Here is a 17,592-nt window from a genome sequence, read left to right on the forward strand (position 1 = left end):
GTTAACTAACTATACAACAAACAAACTGTCCAAAGTCTTGAAGAATTATTGCAATTTTTTTCTTAATTGGTTTAATGTTAGAAAGTTTTGTACAGTTTTTGAAGCTTAATTTGGGTCCATCTAAAAACCTAAATATTGTTCTGATATACTGCTTAAATCTTTGGTGTGAGTAGTCAACAGGGAGGATAATTGGATACAGAAAGTTATTTATTTACATTATAGAAGTTAACAAAAACAGCTTGACCTTAGTCACAGAAACAGTTGACAAAAGTTGCCAATTTGAATGAAATTCATGCAAATTTAACTAAACTCCTAGATACTTTTCAAATTTTTTCAGATGTTTGTCATGATGAATCCTTACTGTCCTCAAAATAATGAAATGAACAGATTAGAAATCTGCAGGAAAATGACATTAAAGGTGCCCTTAGCATTGAGAAGGTTGGACAGTTTAAAATAGTGACACAAACATTTGAGACTGAACACCAGGCTGGCTCGCCTCCAGAGTTAACATGTTATGAAGATTATTATTCAGGTGGGCAAAGGAATTTCAGGAAATTAATGTGTTAAAAACATAAACACGTGTAATGGGAATGAAAACTATTTGTGAATTGTGGAAAAACACAGAATTAATGTCATCGTGATTTAGTTTAGTTTAGAATGCCTTTCATCTTATCTTATCGGGGTACAGGGGGCCAGGAAGTCTATTGTTACCTCATGCTTTGTTACCTCCTCTTGATCAGTTTTTCTTAACCCTTCTGTTACCCCCCCTGACCCCTCCTCATCCTACAAATGGTATAAGAAGGGGGAGATATCTGTAATGCTTCACACTCACTCTGCTGATGGACCTCAGCTCAGTGATTCTCAGCTATATAGCTTAAATAAATTATCCTAAAACAAACCTCTTCGTTCTCCTCTTTGTTAAAGAAAATTCCACAACACGGTGTAGAATCTTTTTTTTTTTATATAGTACAACCACATTTGGGTCAATTTACAACATCAAACTATTGATTTTTAATGTAAAATTTTAAAGTCTAAGAATGTGAGCTATCATGAAATTAATAAACTAAGAGGTTTGGGGTAAAAACAAGTTGTTTTTTGTGGGTTCTCTTCACAAGAGTAAATTGTAGCTCCACGAGTTAATTTTCTTTTTAATACTAGTTGTGTAATTTTATTTTATACGTCCGCACTCTGTTTACACTCGGCGGACGGAGCCAACCAAGTCTATGGAGCCAACCGCAGTCTGAACCTCAACTTACAAACTGCGCATGTGCTATTTACATCATCTCAGCGAGCGATTTATCTCAGCCAATCAGGTGTAAGAGCACCGTGTTAGACATATTGTTGACCTGCGTGCTGCCTGAGTGTAAAGGAATATAGAAATAAATCTTAACGTTAAATAATTATTTTACATGTGCTGTATTTATAATATGTATTGTGTAGCAACAAGAGAAAAATTTCTAACCTGCTCTATATTTTTTGAACAGTAGTTTTGTTTTTTCTTGTCGTACTTGTTCCGGGTGTTTGAAGGGAAAGCCTCCCTGGTCCTTCCTCCGGTTGACATTCATGCCTTTGCTGTGTAACTGTTTTTATGTGACAAACTTCAGGGAAGAAGGCAGGGTTATTACACTAAAAACTGGTGGTTTTTCACTCAGAAACTGAGCCGGGACCAGAGGGAGCATGTCTCAGTTATTGAGACTCCTCCCGGCTGCTCTGCCTTCCTGTCGGGCCAGCTTAGTCCGGCTCTCTGTGACTGCTACAGGACAGCTCCTCAGAGCAGGGTACCGGAGCTCCAACACTCCGGTATGTGTCTGTCTGTCTGTCTGTCTGTCTGTCTGTCTGTCTCTCTCTCTCTCTCTCACTTGTAACTTACGAGTTAATTCTGTTAATGGTCAGTGTGTAAAATGACATATTTTGTTGTAAGACCAGAAAGAAATTGCAACAAAACCCTATAACTTTTGTATTTACTTTGTTTAGTTTCACCAAGCGAAGCTACTGTTAATAGGCAGGCTAAAGATAAGGATCAGCGTTTCAGTCAAATTAATTAAATCAATCAAATCAATCAATTACTTGTTCTAAGAATCTGAGAATCAGAAACCAACTTCAGAGTCATTTCTATTATAGCTGTTCAGTACTTTTATAGCAGTTGTGTGAAAATGGGATTTTTTGGTCATATTCTGTGGGGTTTTTTTTGTCTTCTCTGCAGTATCTAGGTTTCACAAATATTTATTGATCAGTTTTTATCAGTAAAAAATATCATTTCAGATATTTCTTTATGAATGAGATGTTTTAACAAAGAATCAGAAGCGAATGTGATGCTCAGTTTGGAAAGACTAAATTTTGATTTTCCCGCAGGCATCCTAATTAGTCCTCATTAGTTTAATATGGTTGGTCAGGATGAGTGTTTTTTGTTTGTTTGTTTTTTGTGGTTGTTTTTGAGGTCATAGCTGTTTAAAAGAGACCTCACAGAACACCCTACCTGACTAATAGAAATCTCCACCTGGAAGAAACAAATTTGTGAGGCTTTATGATAATTCATCGTCATTGCAGTATTAGTGAGTGAAGTATTAATATAGCAGAAGACTGCTTGTACTGCAATAAATCATAGGCCAAATATACAATGCCTACACCTGGTTTAGATAATTGTGATGACAGAAGATAGACTGATTGATGGGCAGACCGATTTTAATCGACTGATATTTCTTTTGAAAAACTGTCAATCGCCCTTGTCTGTACATACTTAATCAATTACTAAGTAAGTAAACTTGCTGCAGCAGCTGCTCCAACCAGCTCACTGTAGCCCACCACTTAGTTTTCCAAAAGTGAAAAAACTCTACCATGTATTTTAAAGAGTACAAGTTCTTCAAATGGTTGTTAAATATGTTTATTTAAGTTAAGCAGGTATTGTTGTATTTTGTTCAATGAAAAATACATTTTGACCAGAAAATAAAAATTAGTGTTGTAAAATGGCTCTTGATTTCTAAAGATCACTACTGACTGTAAAAGACAAAACAAAAAACTTTGTATCAGTCGACCTTTAGTGATGACATAAGAGAAAGAGGAGGGAAAATGGGGGTTTATCACAGCTGATATCATCATCTCAATCTTAAACAATAACATCGCACATTACAGGTTTTTCTAATGTCGTGCCACAAGCTCTGATCACACATGCGTTTTCCATGGGCTGATGGCACAGTTCTTTTCCATGTCCTGAGCAACTCAGATATGAAGCCTGAACTTGACAAGTACTGGGAGCTACCAATTCCTGTGACCCATGTGTGTCAAACATATATACGATGGTTTGTGAGCTTGGCTTAAAGTGTCAGTAGTGACCAGATTCAGATGGTGATGCAGGGATTCAGGAAACATCACCTTAATACATGGACTGATCATCACAGCAGGACGGTGGGAGCCTTCCCTTTTCTGAGGATCTTCAGAAAACTTTTAACCAGTCTGAGTCCACCATTCATCATCACAACCTGTCCAATAATAATCAATGCTGTGATAGTGGAAAATCTTATAGAAACGGTGTCACAGTGAACATGATTATAATAAAACTGTTAACAAGATATTAGTCTCTCGCTTCTTCTGGCGAGAGAGGTTTTTTCTTGTTTTGTTTTGTTTTTCCTGACTTGTTTTCTTCTGTCTTGACTGATTTGCATTTTTCTTTAACTGTGGCTGTTTTTGTCTTTTCCTCTTAGAACTGTCGGCTCTTCAGTCGAACTCCCATGAACTTCCTCTCGTGTCGAAAACTGTCAGTTCAGCGACGGCTCTTCTCCACTGAACCCAAAGGTGAAAGCTGCTGGCTCTATAGTTTTTATTTACATGCCGTTTGATCAGAAGAATCCTCATCATCCAAACAGTGGACAGTTACTTAATTTTTACACATATAAGATTAGATTAGATATGAGCTTATTGTTCTGAAAAGAATCAGACTGTTGAGTAGACTCTCAGATCTGCAATCAGTCTAATCATGTGTGTTTCAGATGGGAAGGAAGGACCTGCAGCAGGAGGAGGAAGACCAGGTGGAGGGAAGAAAGGAGCTGGAGGAAAGGACTGGTGGAGTCGAATACAGAAGGTTGGTTAGAACCAAACTGTCTGAAAGGAAAATGGGTACACAATTTGATGTTTTCATTAAAGTTTAATTAGAAAACCTCAGAAACACATGTCACATTTCAATAAACAGTGCAGAGTTGTAAACCACCTCAGCAGTTATTGATGATTACAACACAGGTCCTAACTGTTCTGGGGTCTCATTTATAAAAGATTGTATAGGATTCATATTAAAAGTGTACGTACACCCAAAAAGCAAAAATGGCATATGCCAAAAAACATTCAGATTTATCAAACCATGCCTACGCACACCAGCAAGCAATTTACCTTTATAAATTACACCTGTAACTAAAAGGTCCCGCCTCAGGTTTTGTCCTCCACACGCCCACATTCAATCATAAATGGTCAAAGCAAAGCACCTCATGAATGTGAAGGTGTATTTAAATGAGCCTGCTGATCAATGTTATTTCATGGTTACCAATAGCAACCACAGAGAAGAGAGCAAAGAAACAAAATTTCACAGAGTCAAAAATCGATGTGTTATTGTCCCAAGTCTTGTGGTTCCTTCAAATGAAACTTTCCTAACCTATATTTAGCCAGGCAGATCCCATTGAGATCACAGATCTCTTTTTCAAGTAAAGCTTGGACCTGTAGGCAGCCTAACATGCATGTTTTTAGACTGAGGGAGGAAACCCGAGCAGCTGGAGAAAACCCATACAAACACAAGGAGAACATGCAAACTCCACACAGAAAGACCACAGGTCCAACCCGGGACCTAATGTGTGACATTATTGTTTAAAATTGTGATGACAATATCAGTTGTGACAAACCCACATTCTCCTCACTTTCTCTTCTGTCATCATTGTAGTCTAAACCAGAACTGGGCATCAAAGTCAGCAAGAGTCTGTTAGATTGACCAAACATGTTAACATGCCAAACATGAATTCATAGTACATTAACTACAATGGCCTGTAAAGGAAAAAAAAACATGAATGATTGATTTGATGCAGTCTAGCAATCCATTGTGATATTGATATTGTGCTCTTTGATTTTGCAATAATGATAAATATTGATATTGATATTGATCAGCATTACCATGAACTCTTCTGTAGACCAAACGACTCTAGAGTCAAATATGACGCCATCTTGGACCAAACTGGGTCATGATACAGCAGAACAATGATCCCAAATACAGCAGCTAATCTACAACAGAATGGCTCAAATAGAAAAGAAACAAGGTGCTGCAACAGTCGAGACAGTCCAGAACCTCAACTTGATTGAAATACTGTTAGGGGACCAAAAGAGAGCTGAGCAGAAACCTAAACGAACTGAAGCGAGGGTGGAAAACAGCGTGGGCCAAAATTCCTTCACAACTGTGTAAAAGACTGAAAGTCTTACAGAAAACCACAACTGATAGTTATTGTTGCTCAAAGAGGTTCTACAAGCTGGTGGATCAGGGGGCTGGAACCAGTTTTTCCCTCTCAGCTTTAACATTTTGTTTCTGTTGAAAAAAATAATAGAATGATGGTATCTGTTGAGTGTTTTTGTGCGCTTGAGGTTTTATTTAAATGATTTTTTGAACCTGGAAAAGATTAAATCAGTTTTATGTCCTGATTTAAATAAGTGGAGCTGAAGGAGGATGGACTTTCTTTTTCCCATGTCGGTGTTTTATACACAGACAGGCAATTGGCTGCACTTCTTAGCATCAGCTGAAATTTTCTGTCACTGAACTGACTGATAAAATTCTACCAGTAAGAACGAAGATAAATCAGGATGGAAGTTTTTGTCTCCTCCTGTGCTTCGTCAGTTTAGTATGGATGTTACAGATGCAGATGCAGTGAGGTTTTTGATGGAAAAACCAAAAACCTCCCTAAATGTTGTTGATCAATAACAAGCTAAACCTAGCGTAATGAACAAAATGAGTTCATTACTTTACGAATTCTTAACTCACCATGAAGTGTTGCACAGAGTTGACTTCATCTGTTTTGCCTGTATTATTTGCCAGATGTTTTCCAGATGATTGAGTAAGATTGTCACTAGTCTGTCTGTGCTTGTGTTGGTGTTTAGGGTGACTTTCCCTGGGACGAGAAGGATTTTCGGTACCTCGTGTTGACTGTGACTGGAGTCAGCTCACTTCTTCTCTACCTGTACTTCAGAGACAGCGGCAGAGAGATCAGCTGGAAAGACTTTGTCCACCGCTACCTGGGCAGAGGCTTGGTAAGGAACACTTCTGGAGTTACTTCAAGGTCCTAGGCAATGTCTATGCCTACAGCGAGGCTAAGAAAACTGCTCAGTTTTTATTACTCTTACACTAATATTTGTGTGTTAGAAAATAAGATATGTCAGTAATTTTTCCAACTCCAACCCTTGTAAATGTATGTCTAATAAACTCTTGACTTCAGACTTTCATTTTATTTTATTTTCAAATAAACAAACATTCTGACCTTCATTTAGCTCCATATCCACAGCCCCCTGAGACACTTTCTTAAGCAAATCAGCTAATGGTTCGATATGTTCTCCAGGTGGAGCGGTTGGAGGTCGTCAACAAGCAGTTTGTTCGAGTCATCCTGGTGCCAGGAGCTGACACAGAATCAGTGAGTAGACAGAAGCTACTGAGACTCCTTCATACTGCATTATATCATGTGTGAAAGGACTGGGAAGAACTGTTACATAAATTGATAACAACATACTTTAATAGTTGTTTAAGCAGTTTGTGCTGTTAGTGTATCCTTGTTTGTCATGACAGTTCAACCAGCAGGAGTTGGGGGCATAAGTCTTTTCTGTTGTGATTTTGTGGATCAGAACCTGAAGAGCTTATGAACTGATCCAACATCTGTTTTTATAGAGATGCACTGATTCTGGTTTTGTGGGCCGAGACAGTGATTGTTGTACTGCTTTGACCTGTTACTGACTGTTTGACTTCAGAAATATGATGTTCTTGTACTTGGAAAGTAAATCTTTATAACCTCAGGATTTGATTTGGTTACAATCCAGAGGACTGTGATGCAATTCTAAAACGATTATGGATCAATAATCACACGCCAAACAAAATCTTAAGCAAAGAATCTCTCAGACCTAAAAGAAACAAAATATTTTGCTCTACAATGCAGAATAAAGATTTCGAAAACTAAATGAACAAAGAAATGAGCCAAAATGCTGAGAACAGGGATATAAGATTCTGTGGCGCAGTGGGTGCGCTTCCTTATTTCAGAGTTTTGCTTTTTGCATTCCTCAACATGATGTTATCAACATCAAATGTAATCAATTTTTGACATTTTAGCAAATCAATTCAGAATCATTCATGTTTGCATCAAAATACATCTACATAGATTTTGTTAAAAGAGAAATAAATGATTCTGTCTAATGGCTGTAAACAGGCAGTTGGTATTTAGTAAAACAGAGCTTGCAGTAATGTCTGTCTAAATAATTTATTTCTCTGGATAATCTGAAGTTGTTACTTTCAGTTTCAGTGTTTTATCCAAGATATTAATGTTTTTATTATCTGGTTAAATTTAAAATTTGACTCTATTCATAATGAACATGTTTTAGTAATAAAAATTTCATTCAAAATATAAAAAGGTTATTGAGTTTTCGCTCTCTGTCACTGGAAATAATATCTTCTAGATCAGTGATTTCCAATCCTGGTCCTGGAGGGCCACTATCCTGCATGTTTAGTTGTTTCTCAGCTCTTCAGCAGGTCTTCAAGTTCTGCAGAAGTCTGTTAATCACTCAGTCATTCCAATCAGGTGTGTCAAAGCAGGAAAACAGGTTCATCGACCTGTTAATATTATTGAGTGTATTCTGTATGAAACTCATGTTCGGCTGTGCCATCATAATGTAATCTCTAACATAGGCTGCACACCAGCGGATATAACAAATTTATTTGTGCACAAAACGTTAACAGGAAAAATCTAACTTCTACTGTTTGTACAAACCTGTTTGCGTACAACCAGAAAGTCCCTTTTAAATTTTCATGTTTTGACTTTGCTCACAAATGCAAACATCTGACAGACAAAAATGTATTGTTCATGTTGTCTAGACTAGATTATATGAAACCTGTACAGAAAGTGACTAAAAGTTTGAAGTTCGCTCACAAAAGCTGAAGTATTACTCAAACAACTGTTTTCACATGCCTGCTTATTTCATTCTGTACTCCTGCAGGGCTAATTAATAAAATACAAGAGTCATCACAAAAGCAAACTATTTAAATCAGAGAAAGCAGTTTAACCCTCCTATTGTCCTCAAATATAATAACAAATTTGGTCCTTGGGGTCAATCTGACCCCAGGGATATTTACCTCGTGAAAATGATTTACAGAATGTTGTTGACCATGTTTTTATGATAGGCATTTTGTTTATTTGTTGAATACATAAATAACCCCTTGAAAATCAGTGAGTTGACCTGTACTCTAGCGCCACCATCAGGCCAAACCTTTAAATTAATTCTAATTTAATCTTGAATTTTTCATACAAATCGTCTCAAATTTACTTCTCACGAAGAGCTCGAATGATGACTTGATGTCATCAACATGGCTGACTGCATATCTGGTGGGTCTTGGAACCATTTTGATTATATTATTAGCGCTACGGCTACCCTGCTATTTCCGTGGAGAAAGGGATCATGGTATCGTTCCATTTTTGGAAGAGATCATGTCTTCAGGTGGTTGACAGACAACACTCATTCTCATCAGATGAGAATTTCTCAATATAAGGGTCCTTCTGAACACAGTCCTCTGTCTCAGAGACAATCTCCTCTAAGTCCAAGAGCTGTTCCAAAACATCTTTGACAGTAAACCTTTTCCCAGGAGACATTTTCAAAGAGAGAGCATGCAGATTGCAGTATACTCAGAGCACAATGAGGAATGATTTGGATTGAGGACTGAGATGCAAGCTTTTATATTTATTCCTCCCTGATTTTGCATGAGGGTGGAGTAGTGGTTAGAGCTGTTGCCTCCCAGCAAGAAGGTTGCAGGATCGCTTCTCGGCTTGGGGCCTTTCTGGGTGGAGTTTGCTTGTTCTGTGCAAAGAAAATGGATGGATGGGTGATTTTGCTTGAACTACCAATGTCCTTGCGGGAATACCACACACACACATTTATGCCTATGGTGCGGGAAGTATCAAAATAAATAATAAATAAATAAATAAAACTCAACTCAAACAATTCAAATGTATCAACTGCACCTGCAGATGTGGTCATGTTAGGTCACACACTGACATACAAGTTTTAACAGCTAAAACAGCTTGGGGTCAAATTGACCCCTGAGGACGACCAATGCGTGCAATATGTGTTCAGAACATTGAAAAAATATCATCATGGTAAATGGTAAATGGCTTGCACTTATATAGCGCTTTATCTAGTCCAAGGACCCCAAAGTGCTTTACACTACAATCATTCACCCATTCATCCACACATTCACACACTGATGGCGGTGAGCTACATTGTAGCCACAGCTGCCCTGGGGCGGGCTGACAGAAGTGAGGCTGCCATCACACCGGCGCCACCGAGCCCTCTGACCACCACCAGTAGGCAAGGCAGGTGAAGTGTCTTGCCCAAGGACACAACGGCTGAGACAGCTGGAGCGGGGGCTCGACATGTTACTACCAGGTGCTAGTGCATAAAAACCTAAATAAATAAAAAAAGGAATTCTCCTTTTAAAAGTTAGTTACTTTATGTGATGCGGCATGATTAAATGTACCGTTCTACAAAAGACCCAGTTTGTGGCACAGTGCTAGTACTGAGTTAATTATAAAGACATTTTTGTGGTTGTAATGAAATCGGAGACAACTGTTTAAATTCCTGAACCTTCTCTTGAGACATCATTTTATGATACACATGCTTTCTTTATTCCTCACGCCTTCTAAAACAGTCTCTTCTGCCCTACATTGTCTCAGTGGTGTCCTCTGGTGACAAGAAGTATTAACAGCAACAGAACCAAATAACAATTCATTCAGTATAAACTTAAGAACACAACAAAACTGAAGACATTGTTTATTTTCTTTTTAAAAATGCTGTTAAATTGTTCTGCAGTTTGATGTGCTTTAGTTTCACATGTTCCTGTCCTGTGTGACCTTCAGAGTTTTGTCTGGTTCAACATTGGCAGCGTGGATACGTTTGAGAGGAACCTCGAGGCTGCACACATGGAGCTTGACCTGGAGCCGTCTCATCGAGCTTCTGTTGTCTATAGCACTGAGAGCGACGGGTGAGTGGCATTTACATTACTGATCACAACTCTGGTCCTCAGGGCTCTAAGTTGCAGGACATTGTCCCTGAGGACCAGCATGGGGACCACTAATCAAGCTAAAAATGGCCTCACTATGTGGACTCTTACCATAACACTGTGTAGAGCTGAAATTGATTAGAGGATATATGTTTACCAGACTTGTGTTTACACCTGCCCAGGTCCTTCCTGAGGAGCATGATCCCCACCCTGCTGCTCATAGGCTTCCTGCTCTTCACACTGCGGCGAGGCTTGATGGGAGGAGCTTCCGGCGGTGGACGGAGCCCCTTCAACATGAGTGAGTCCACAGCCAAGATGATGAAGGACAACATTGAGGTGAAGTTTAAGGATGTGGCCGGCTGTGAAGAGGCTAAGTTGGAGATCCTGGAGTTTGTTAACTTCCTGAAGAACCCACAGCAGTACCAGGACCTCGGAGCCAAGATTCCTAAGGTGGTAACTCACAGAGTGAGGGTTGAGTCAGATGTCACTTACTGTCAATGAGGTTAGTTACATGAGGCTGGTGTGTTGTGGTAGGGGGCGGTGCTGTCTGGACCTCCTGGAACAGGAAAGACTCTGCTGGCTAAAGCTACAGCGGGAGAGGCCAACGTTCCCTTCATCACTGTGAATGGCTCTGAGTTTCTGGAGATGTTTGTTGGAGTCGGGCCTGCCAGGGTGAGTGAAAGAAACCCCTCAGCTGTAAGATGTGACACCACTCAGAGACTGAAGGTTTGAGTAAGCTCTGTTCTGTGAAGGTGAGGGACATGTTTGCCATGGCGAGGAAGAACGCGCCCTGCATCCTGTTTATCGATGAGATTGATGCTGTGGGCAGAAAGAGAGGAGGGGGGAACTTTGGAGGTCAGAGTGAACAGGAGAACACCTTGAACCAGCTGCTGGTAGAGATGGATGGTAGGTTGTAGAAAAAAACACAGGTTTATCAAGCTAAATATAGCTACTTTTATCCCCTTCTTCTGTTTTGTTTTGTTTTGTTTTGTTTTGTTTGACTGCAGGTTTTAACACAGCTACTAATGTGGTGGTCCTGGCTGGAACCAACAGGCCTGACATCTTGGATCCTGCACTGATGAGACCTGGACGCTTTGACAGACAGATTTACATTGGTACAGTCACTCCTTACTTTACAGATGTAAAAAAGAACAACAATGTGTTAGTGGTAGTGTGGAAATCTAGTTTGAATTTGTTCTAAATTCAATTCAACCAGGGTCCATCAGAAATCAGACAGGCTAATTTTTGTCAACTAAAGCTACAACCCAAGTTCCTAGACAGTTCAGATGTTGAGGAAAATGTAAATAAAAACAGAATGTAATGAGTTGATAATGATAATTATCCTCATAAAGCCAGATTTTATTCACAAAGTAAACATATTAAATGTTCAAACTAAGAAATTATACGTTTTTTTTTATTGAACAAATAATCTAATTTTGGTTTTGATAACAGCAAAACATCTCAAAAAAGTTGTTCCAGGTCTTTTAACAACAGTCTGTAAACATCTAAGGGTTGAGGAGAGCAACTGCTGCAGGTTTTAGACGGAATGTTGTCCCATTCTGGTCTGATGGAGGATTCTAGCTGTTCAACAGTCCTGGGTCTTTGTTGGATTTTTTGTTTTATGATGCATCAAATGTTTTCATTTGGTGAGAGGTTTGGACAGCAGGCAGATCAGTTCAGTCCCCGGACTCTTATACTAGTGGATGCAGTATGAAGTTTAGCCTTGACATGCTGAAATATGCAAGACCTCTGAAAATGAGGTCTTCTGAATGGGAGCATGGGTTGTTCTAAAACATGTATATACCTTTCTACATTGATGATTTTCCTCTTTAGTAGGACTTGGTGTTCATGGTTTACAAAAGGAATGTCAAATTTAGATTCATCTGATCACAGAACAGTTTTCCACTTTGCCTTAGTCCATTTTAAACGAGCTTTGGGAATTGAAAATTACCCAGTTGTATTTTTGTTTTGTTTTTTAAAAAAAAAGTAAAAGATTTTGGTTTAAACATTTAATTTGTTCTATTGTGAATAACATGGGTTTATGAGATAACCAAATCATGGCATTCTGTTTTTATTAACATTTCACATAATCTCCCAAATTTTTCAAAATTCAAGAAACCAAAAATGGAGCAAGTACACTGAAACAGATTTCAAAGATAATGTTTTTTGAAGAAATTAAAATGATCTCAATGTATATCTGTGTGGAATAAAATTTTAATTAAAGTTTAATATTTTGAAAAGTTTAAAGTTACACAACTGAAAGTGATAGCACACTAGTGGTTAAAAAAAAGAAAAGTATGTAGGAGTCATATGTGAGAAAATGAACAAGAGAACAATTGTGTGAATGCTGAGTAGGCATTCACACAATTATAAAAAAGAACATGAAGAGGAATTATTTATTGTTTATACGAGATATATTCATTAAATATCTTTTTTTTTAAATAGAGTTATAGATTAAAAATCTATATATAGAATGGCATAGAATAATCATTTACGTTTTCCTCAGTGGGCAAATTCATGTGTATCAGTAGGTTATAGAAGCACACAGGACACACAATAAAAATCCACACATTTATACTATATGGCGGCTGTAGGAAAAAACTAAAAAATATGTTAGCCACACAGGGATGCATTAGAGTTGTCCTACTGGCAACTGATCCATCAGATAAATTGACAGAAAGCTTTATGGGCTTGGATTCAGAGGATTCACAGTAAGTCTGTCCCTTGTCTCTTTTCAGGTCCTCCAGACATCAAAGGCAGGGCATCCATTTTCAAAGTCCACCTACGACCAATCAAACTGGATTCCAGTCTGGACAAGGAAGCTCTGGCCAGGAAAATGGCTGCTGCCACTCCAGGATTCACTGGTGTGTAACTTAAGAGTAAAGTTGGATATGGTGTCATTAAATGTCTTTGTACGTTTGTTTCTCTGCTTGTTACAAAGAGACAAACTTTACTGAAACATGTCTCTTTAAACCTGTCAGCTCAGACTTTTCTGTCCCCGTTAAGCCTTCAAGTGTGGTGTCTGTCCACATTCACAGAGCTGTCGATGTGCTTACACTCACACTTTTTGTGTCAGCTGCACCATAGTTGGTTTCAAAAACTTACAGTTCCACTTCAATCCAACAGGAGGCAATAATGTACTTTATTTACAACTGTTTATTCAGAAGAAATTCAATACAGAAATGACCAGGACTTCAGTGAAGTTTTGTGATTCCTTAGTAGGAGTGTGACAAGACGCGTATCTGACAAGAACACAAAGAGATTAATATTTTTAAGGAAAATTTTTTTTTTTTCGACAGACTCTTCGGTCTGATTTCTCATTAATCTCTTCAGACCTTAGAAGAATACTTTAACTATGACCTTTTAGCTTTTCTTTAAAGCTGTGTGACCTTTGAACTTAGGAGGTTCAACTCATTTTCACAAGGAAGTAAAATAAAAAACAATTTTCAGACCAAAATCACTTTTCAACTTGGCAAAAACACTTGTGACGGGTTTTTTTTTTTTTTTTTAATCTCCTAAGATCCAACAAGAGCTTGTTATACAAGATGCCGGTACACCCCTGAGTGATAAATTGTTTGAGTATTTAAACTCTGGATCTCCTTGTTTTTTGTTTGTTCCTTTTCACAACGAGCATTTCTTCTAGTTGTAGTCATACTTGTGGTCTTGTAAGTTGTGTCTTTGATGTTATTGTTTAAATGGGAGTTTTCTCAGTGTGCACAGATTCTGTTGTGATAAAATGTTGGGCTGCACATAGATGGATCTGAAAGACTGCTGAGGAATTGGCACATATGACATCACACAAGCCCCTGAGAGCAGGCAGTTGATCTTAATTTGACTTTTTTTTAACTTGCCTTTACATTTGATTTGATAAAATTGTGGTTAAAGGCAGCATGTTTAGAATCTGTCCTTAAAGCTTTGAAGAAAATTTATATAAAGTAAGTGTTTCTGATCATAGATGAATGTTCTTAATGTTTTATCAGATGAGTGTGAGAATTCTGAAATCTGTTTGTTTCTCTGTGAATGATTCAGGTGCTGATATTGCAAATGTCTGCAATGAGGCGGCTCTGATTGCTGCCAGACACCTGAGTCCTGCCGTCAATGCCAAGCACTTTGAGCAAGCAATAGACCGGGTCATTGGAGGTCAGTGTGCCATAACCGACTGAGCCAGCTCATAACTGCTTCCTATATTTTAATTTTGGCTGCTTTGACATTGAATGATTTTTGTTTTCAGGTTTGGAAAAGAAGACTCAGGTCCTGCAGCCCACAGAGAAGAAGACTGTAGCATATCATGAGGCCGGTCACGCTGTTGTTGGTTGGTTCCTGCAGCATGCTGATCCTCTGCTCAAGGTACTGAGTTTGAACACAGACAGGAATAGTGCATCCACGCTTTGAGGTTTTGTGTGAGGAACAGTGTGCTGTTCTGAGCATGGACCCAGTCCACTGCTCTCAGGGGCTTGTGTGATGTCATATGTGCCAATTCCTCAGCAGTCTTTCAGATCCATCTATGTGCAGCCCAACATTTTATCACAACAGACTCTGTGCACACTGAGAAAACTCCCATTTAAACAATGTCCATGCTCAGACCTCAGAATTCAGTCTTTAGTGTGGTGCGATGGTCTTGCCTTTGCCTTTCCTTAAGAATAAATCGTTACATAATCAACTATGAGTACTTATGTAGGCTATATACATAAGTTATGCTAAATGTATTCAGCTGTAGGCAGTACACACAAAGTTGACATCCATCATAGCAGAAAAACAGTCTTGGTGAGCGGGCTTTATAGTTGCTGGTTAGAAGCTAATAGACTGAGCTGTACTCCCTTGTGTGAAGCAGCAGAATATGTGGCCCGTCCTGGCAAAATGAGTTTGGCTGCAGTGCACAATAAGTGAAAAAATTGATTTTTGCCTTAAATGAGATTTGTATAGAAACAAGTTCATAAAGAAGCAATCCCAGTAACTAAAATAGCATATAATCTTCCCAATCTACCATTAACCTCCTAGGACCTGGTGTCCACATGTGTCGACATCACATTTTGGTAAAGTTAAAGTATTGACAGAGATGATTTGGCAAGTTTTTAATGGGCACAACCCACATACTCAACTCTGCTGCTCAACCCACAAATGTATTTTCTTAAAAAATTGTGGCACCATTTAGGGGAAATAAACCAGCTTTCCAAGGATATAAGATTTATTACCAAGGAGCATTGTTACAACAAAGAAATAATCAACCAAACAAAAGCCTCCTTACCTTTTGTGTTTTCTTAATTTTTTTTTTAACAAAAAGGAGATACTTTTCAGCTTTGGAGTTTTTCAAACTCACTTTCTGTTTGACACACAGCCTGTAGGACAGTATTTACTTTTCAAATGGAATATGACATTTAGATTTTTTTTAATGTTATTGTGAAGTTAGCAGTTGACAAACCCTATTGCCTCACTAGCAAGGCTGGTTTCTTTTTATGTCTTCGCTTTTGGGAAGCATTATTTATCATTTGAAATAAATGGAGAAAGGAAAGTGATTGATTGATAAATAATTGATTTATCCCTAAGGGTAAATTCAATTGTCAAGAAGCTAATTAGAATAATCCATTGTACAACACAGCAAATGAACAAATAGATGATGAGTGGGGTGGGAGGTCTGAAGCAGTAAAGACAAAGTACCTCTTGAACCTCTTAGATCTGCAACTCAGTGAGAGTAGTGGTGCTGACCCTGTACTGAGCCTTGATCCTAAAATGAAGGTACATGCCGAACTGGACATTTATGCGTACTAGTACACCTCCATTAGAAAATAAGAAAAACTTTCCTGAAAAAAAGCTGTTGTGGAATGTGTTGCAGTCAGAATGGATTGATCAAAACAGGAAACATGTCAGCTTCATTCTGTCTGACAGGAACTGAAGTTTAAATCTAATATAAGGGTCACTGTTTCTGAGATTTAGTGCTTTGTGTGCAGGTGTCGATCATCCCGCGAGGAAAGGGTCTGGGTTATGCTCAGTATCTGCCCAGAGAGCAGTACCTTTACACCAAAGAGCAGCTGTTCGACAGGATGTGCATGATGTTGGGAGGACGGGTGGCTGAGGAGGTCTTCTTCAGTCGCATCACCACTGGAGCTCAAGATGACTTGAAGAAGGTCACACAGTCTGCCTACGCTCAGGTTAGAGTCCTTATTCTGTCCAATTCATGCAGGCGCCCTCTGTGTTGTGACCCCTCACTGTGGTCCTGGTTTCAGGTGGTGCAGTTTGGGATGAGTGATAAAGTAGGCCAGGTTTCGTTTGACCTCCCTCGACAGGGTGAGATGGTTTTGGAGAAGCCTTACAGTGAGGCGACAGCCGAGCTAATTGATCAGGAGGTCCGAAGGCTGGTGGATCAAGCATACGAATGCACCTTACAGCTTATCAAGGAGAAGAAGGACATGGTAGAGATGGTGAGACTTTTTTTTTCCACTCCAAATTTATGTTGGAAGTCTACATGTAAACACATATACTCTCCTGGAAACATACACTCTCATTGAGACTTCATACAGTCTATGGGGAATGCGTACACTCTCATTGGGAACATGTACACTCTTATTGATAGTAGATGTTCATTCATGATCTCATCCTCAGGTGGGGAAACGTCTACTGGACAAGGAAGTGCTGGACAAGGCCGACATGGTGGAGCTGCTCGGCGCTCGGCCGTTCCAGGAGAAGTCGACATACGAGGAGTTTGTGGAGGGAACTGGGAGCTTGGAGGAGGATACAAGCCTCCCAGAAGGTCTCAGAGATTGGAACAAGGAGAGAGCAGAGGAGGCTGAGGAAGTGAGTCTGACCTCGGACAAACAGCAGGCCATGTAGAGCCTAGAACACTGATTCATTGAGCTACTGATTCAGAAAAACTTATCTAAAGCTGCATTTGACTTTTTGTTTCTGTTCAAACAAAAAGTGCTGAAATCAGTTAAAATTGAGCAAACCGCAGCTGGTTGGATTATTCCTGAACTGAGTGCAGAATGCACGTATAAACCGTGTGGAAACACTGACTCTTCTTTTTTATGCATTTTAATAAGGAGGGAGATGCCTGTCCTCCTGATAACAGACAACAAACTTCACGTCAGAAATTCTTCTGCTTTCAATATTTTTCTCAGTGAAATGAAACATTTTCCTGTATCTTCAGATTCTTGCAGGAGAAATATTCACCTGCTCCACACAACCTAACAGAGTTTGGATTGATTTTATACATTTTGATGCTGTAAAATACAATTATGTACATTTTGTGCTGTTTTTTTGGGGGGGTGGGAGTGTGTGTGTGTTGTAGGGGGGANGGGGGGGGGGGAGGGGGGGGGGTGTCATGGCTGAGC

General features: G+C 39.1%; 1 protein-coding gene across 1 annotated transcript; it reads left to right on the top strand.

The window, feature by feature from the left end:
- Positions 1 to 1,534: 1,534 nt before the first annotated feature.
- On the top strand, positions 1,535 to 17,462 carry si:ch1073-174d20.2 (AFG3-like protein 1). The gene is made up of 16 exons (XM_017436635.3): positions 1,535 to 1,800; positions 3,699 to 3,789; positions 3,984 to 4,075; positions 6,118 to 6,267; positions 6,573 to 6,644; positions 10,125 to 10,249; positions 10,450 to 10,717; positions 10,802 to 10,939; positions 11,020 to 11,173; positions 11,275 to 11,382; positions 13,006 to 13,131; positions 14,297 to 14,407; positions 14,499 to 14,614; positions 16,213 to 16,413; positions 16,489 to 16,683; positions 16,865 to 17,462. Exons 1-16 carry the CDS (start codon positions 1,678 to 1,680, stop codon positions 17,090 to 17,092), a joined length of 2,298 nt encoding a protein of 765 aa, XP_017292124.1. The 5' UTR covers positions 1,535 to 1,677; the 3' UTR covers positions 17,093 to 17,462.
- Positions 17,463 to 17,592: the final 130 nt, after the last annotated feature.

Source organism: Kryptolebias marmoratus, linkage group LG11 (genome assembly GCF_001649575.2).
Source record: "Kryptolebias marmoratus isolate JLee-2015 linkage group LG11, ASM164957v2, whole genome shotgun sequence".
NCBI classification, from domain to species: domain Eukaryota; kingdom Metazoa; phylum Chordata; class Actinopteri; order Cyprinodontiformes; family Rivulidae; genus Kryptolebias; species Kryptolebias marmoratus.

Excerpts from the sequence above, each read along its gene's own strand:
- si:ch1073-174d20.2 (XM_017436635.3), top strand. The coding sequence starts at position 1,678 with ATGTCTCAGTTATTGAGACTCCTCCCGGCTGCTCTGCCTTCCTGTCGG. Across the intron at positions 14,408-14,498 it reads AATAGACCGGGTCATTGGAG|GTTTGGAAAAGAAGACTCAG; the intron begins GTCAGTGTGCCA and ends TTTTGTTTTCAG. Across the intron at positions 16,684-16,864 it reads AGAAGGACATGGTAGAGATG|GTGGGGAAACGTCTACTGGA; the intron begins GTGAGACTTTTT and ends TCTCATCCTCAG.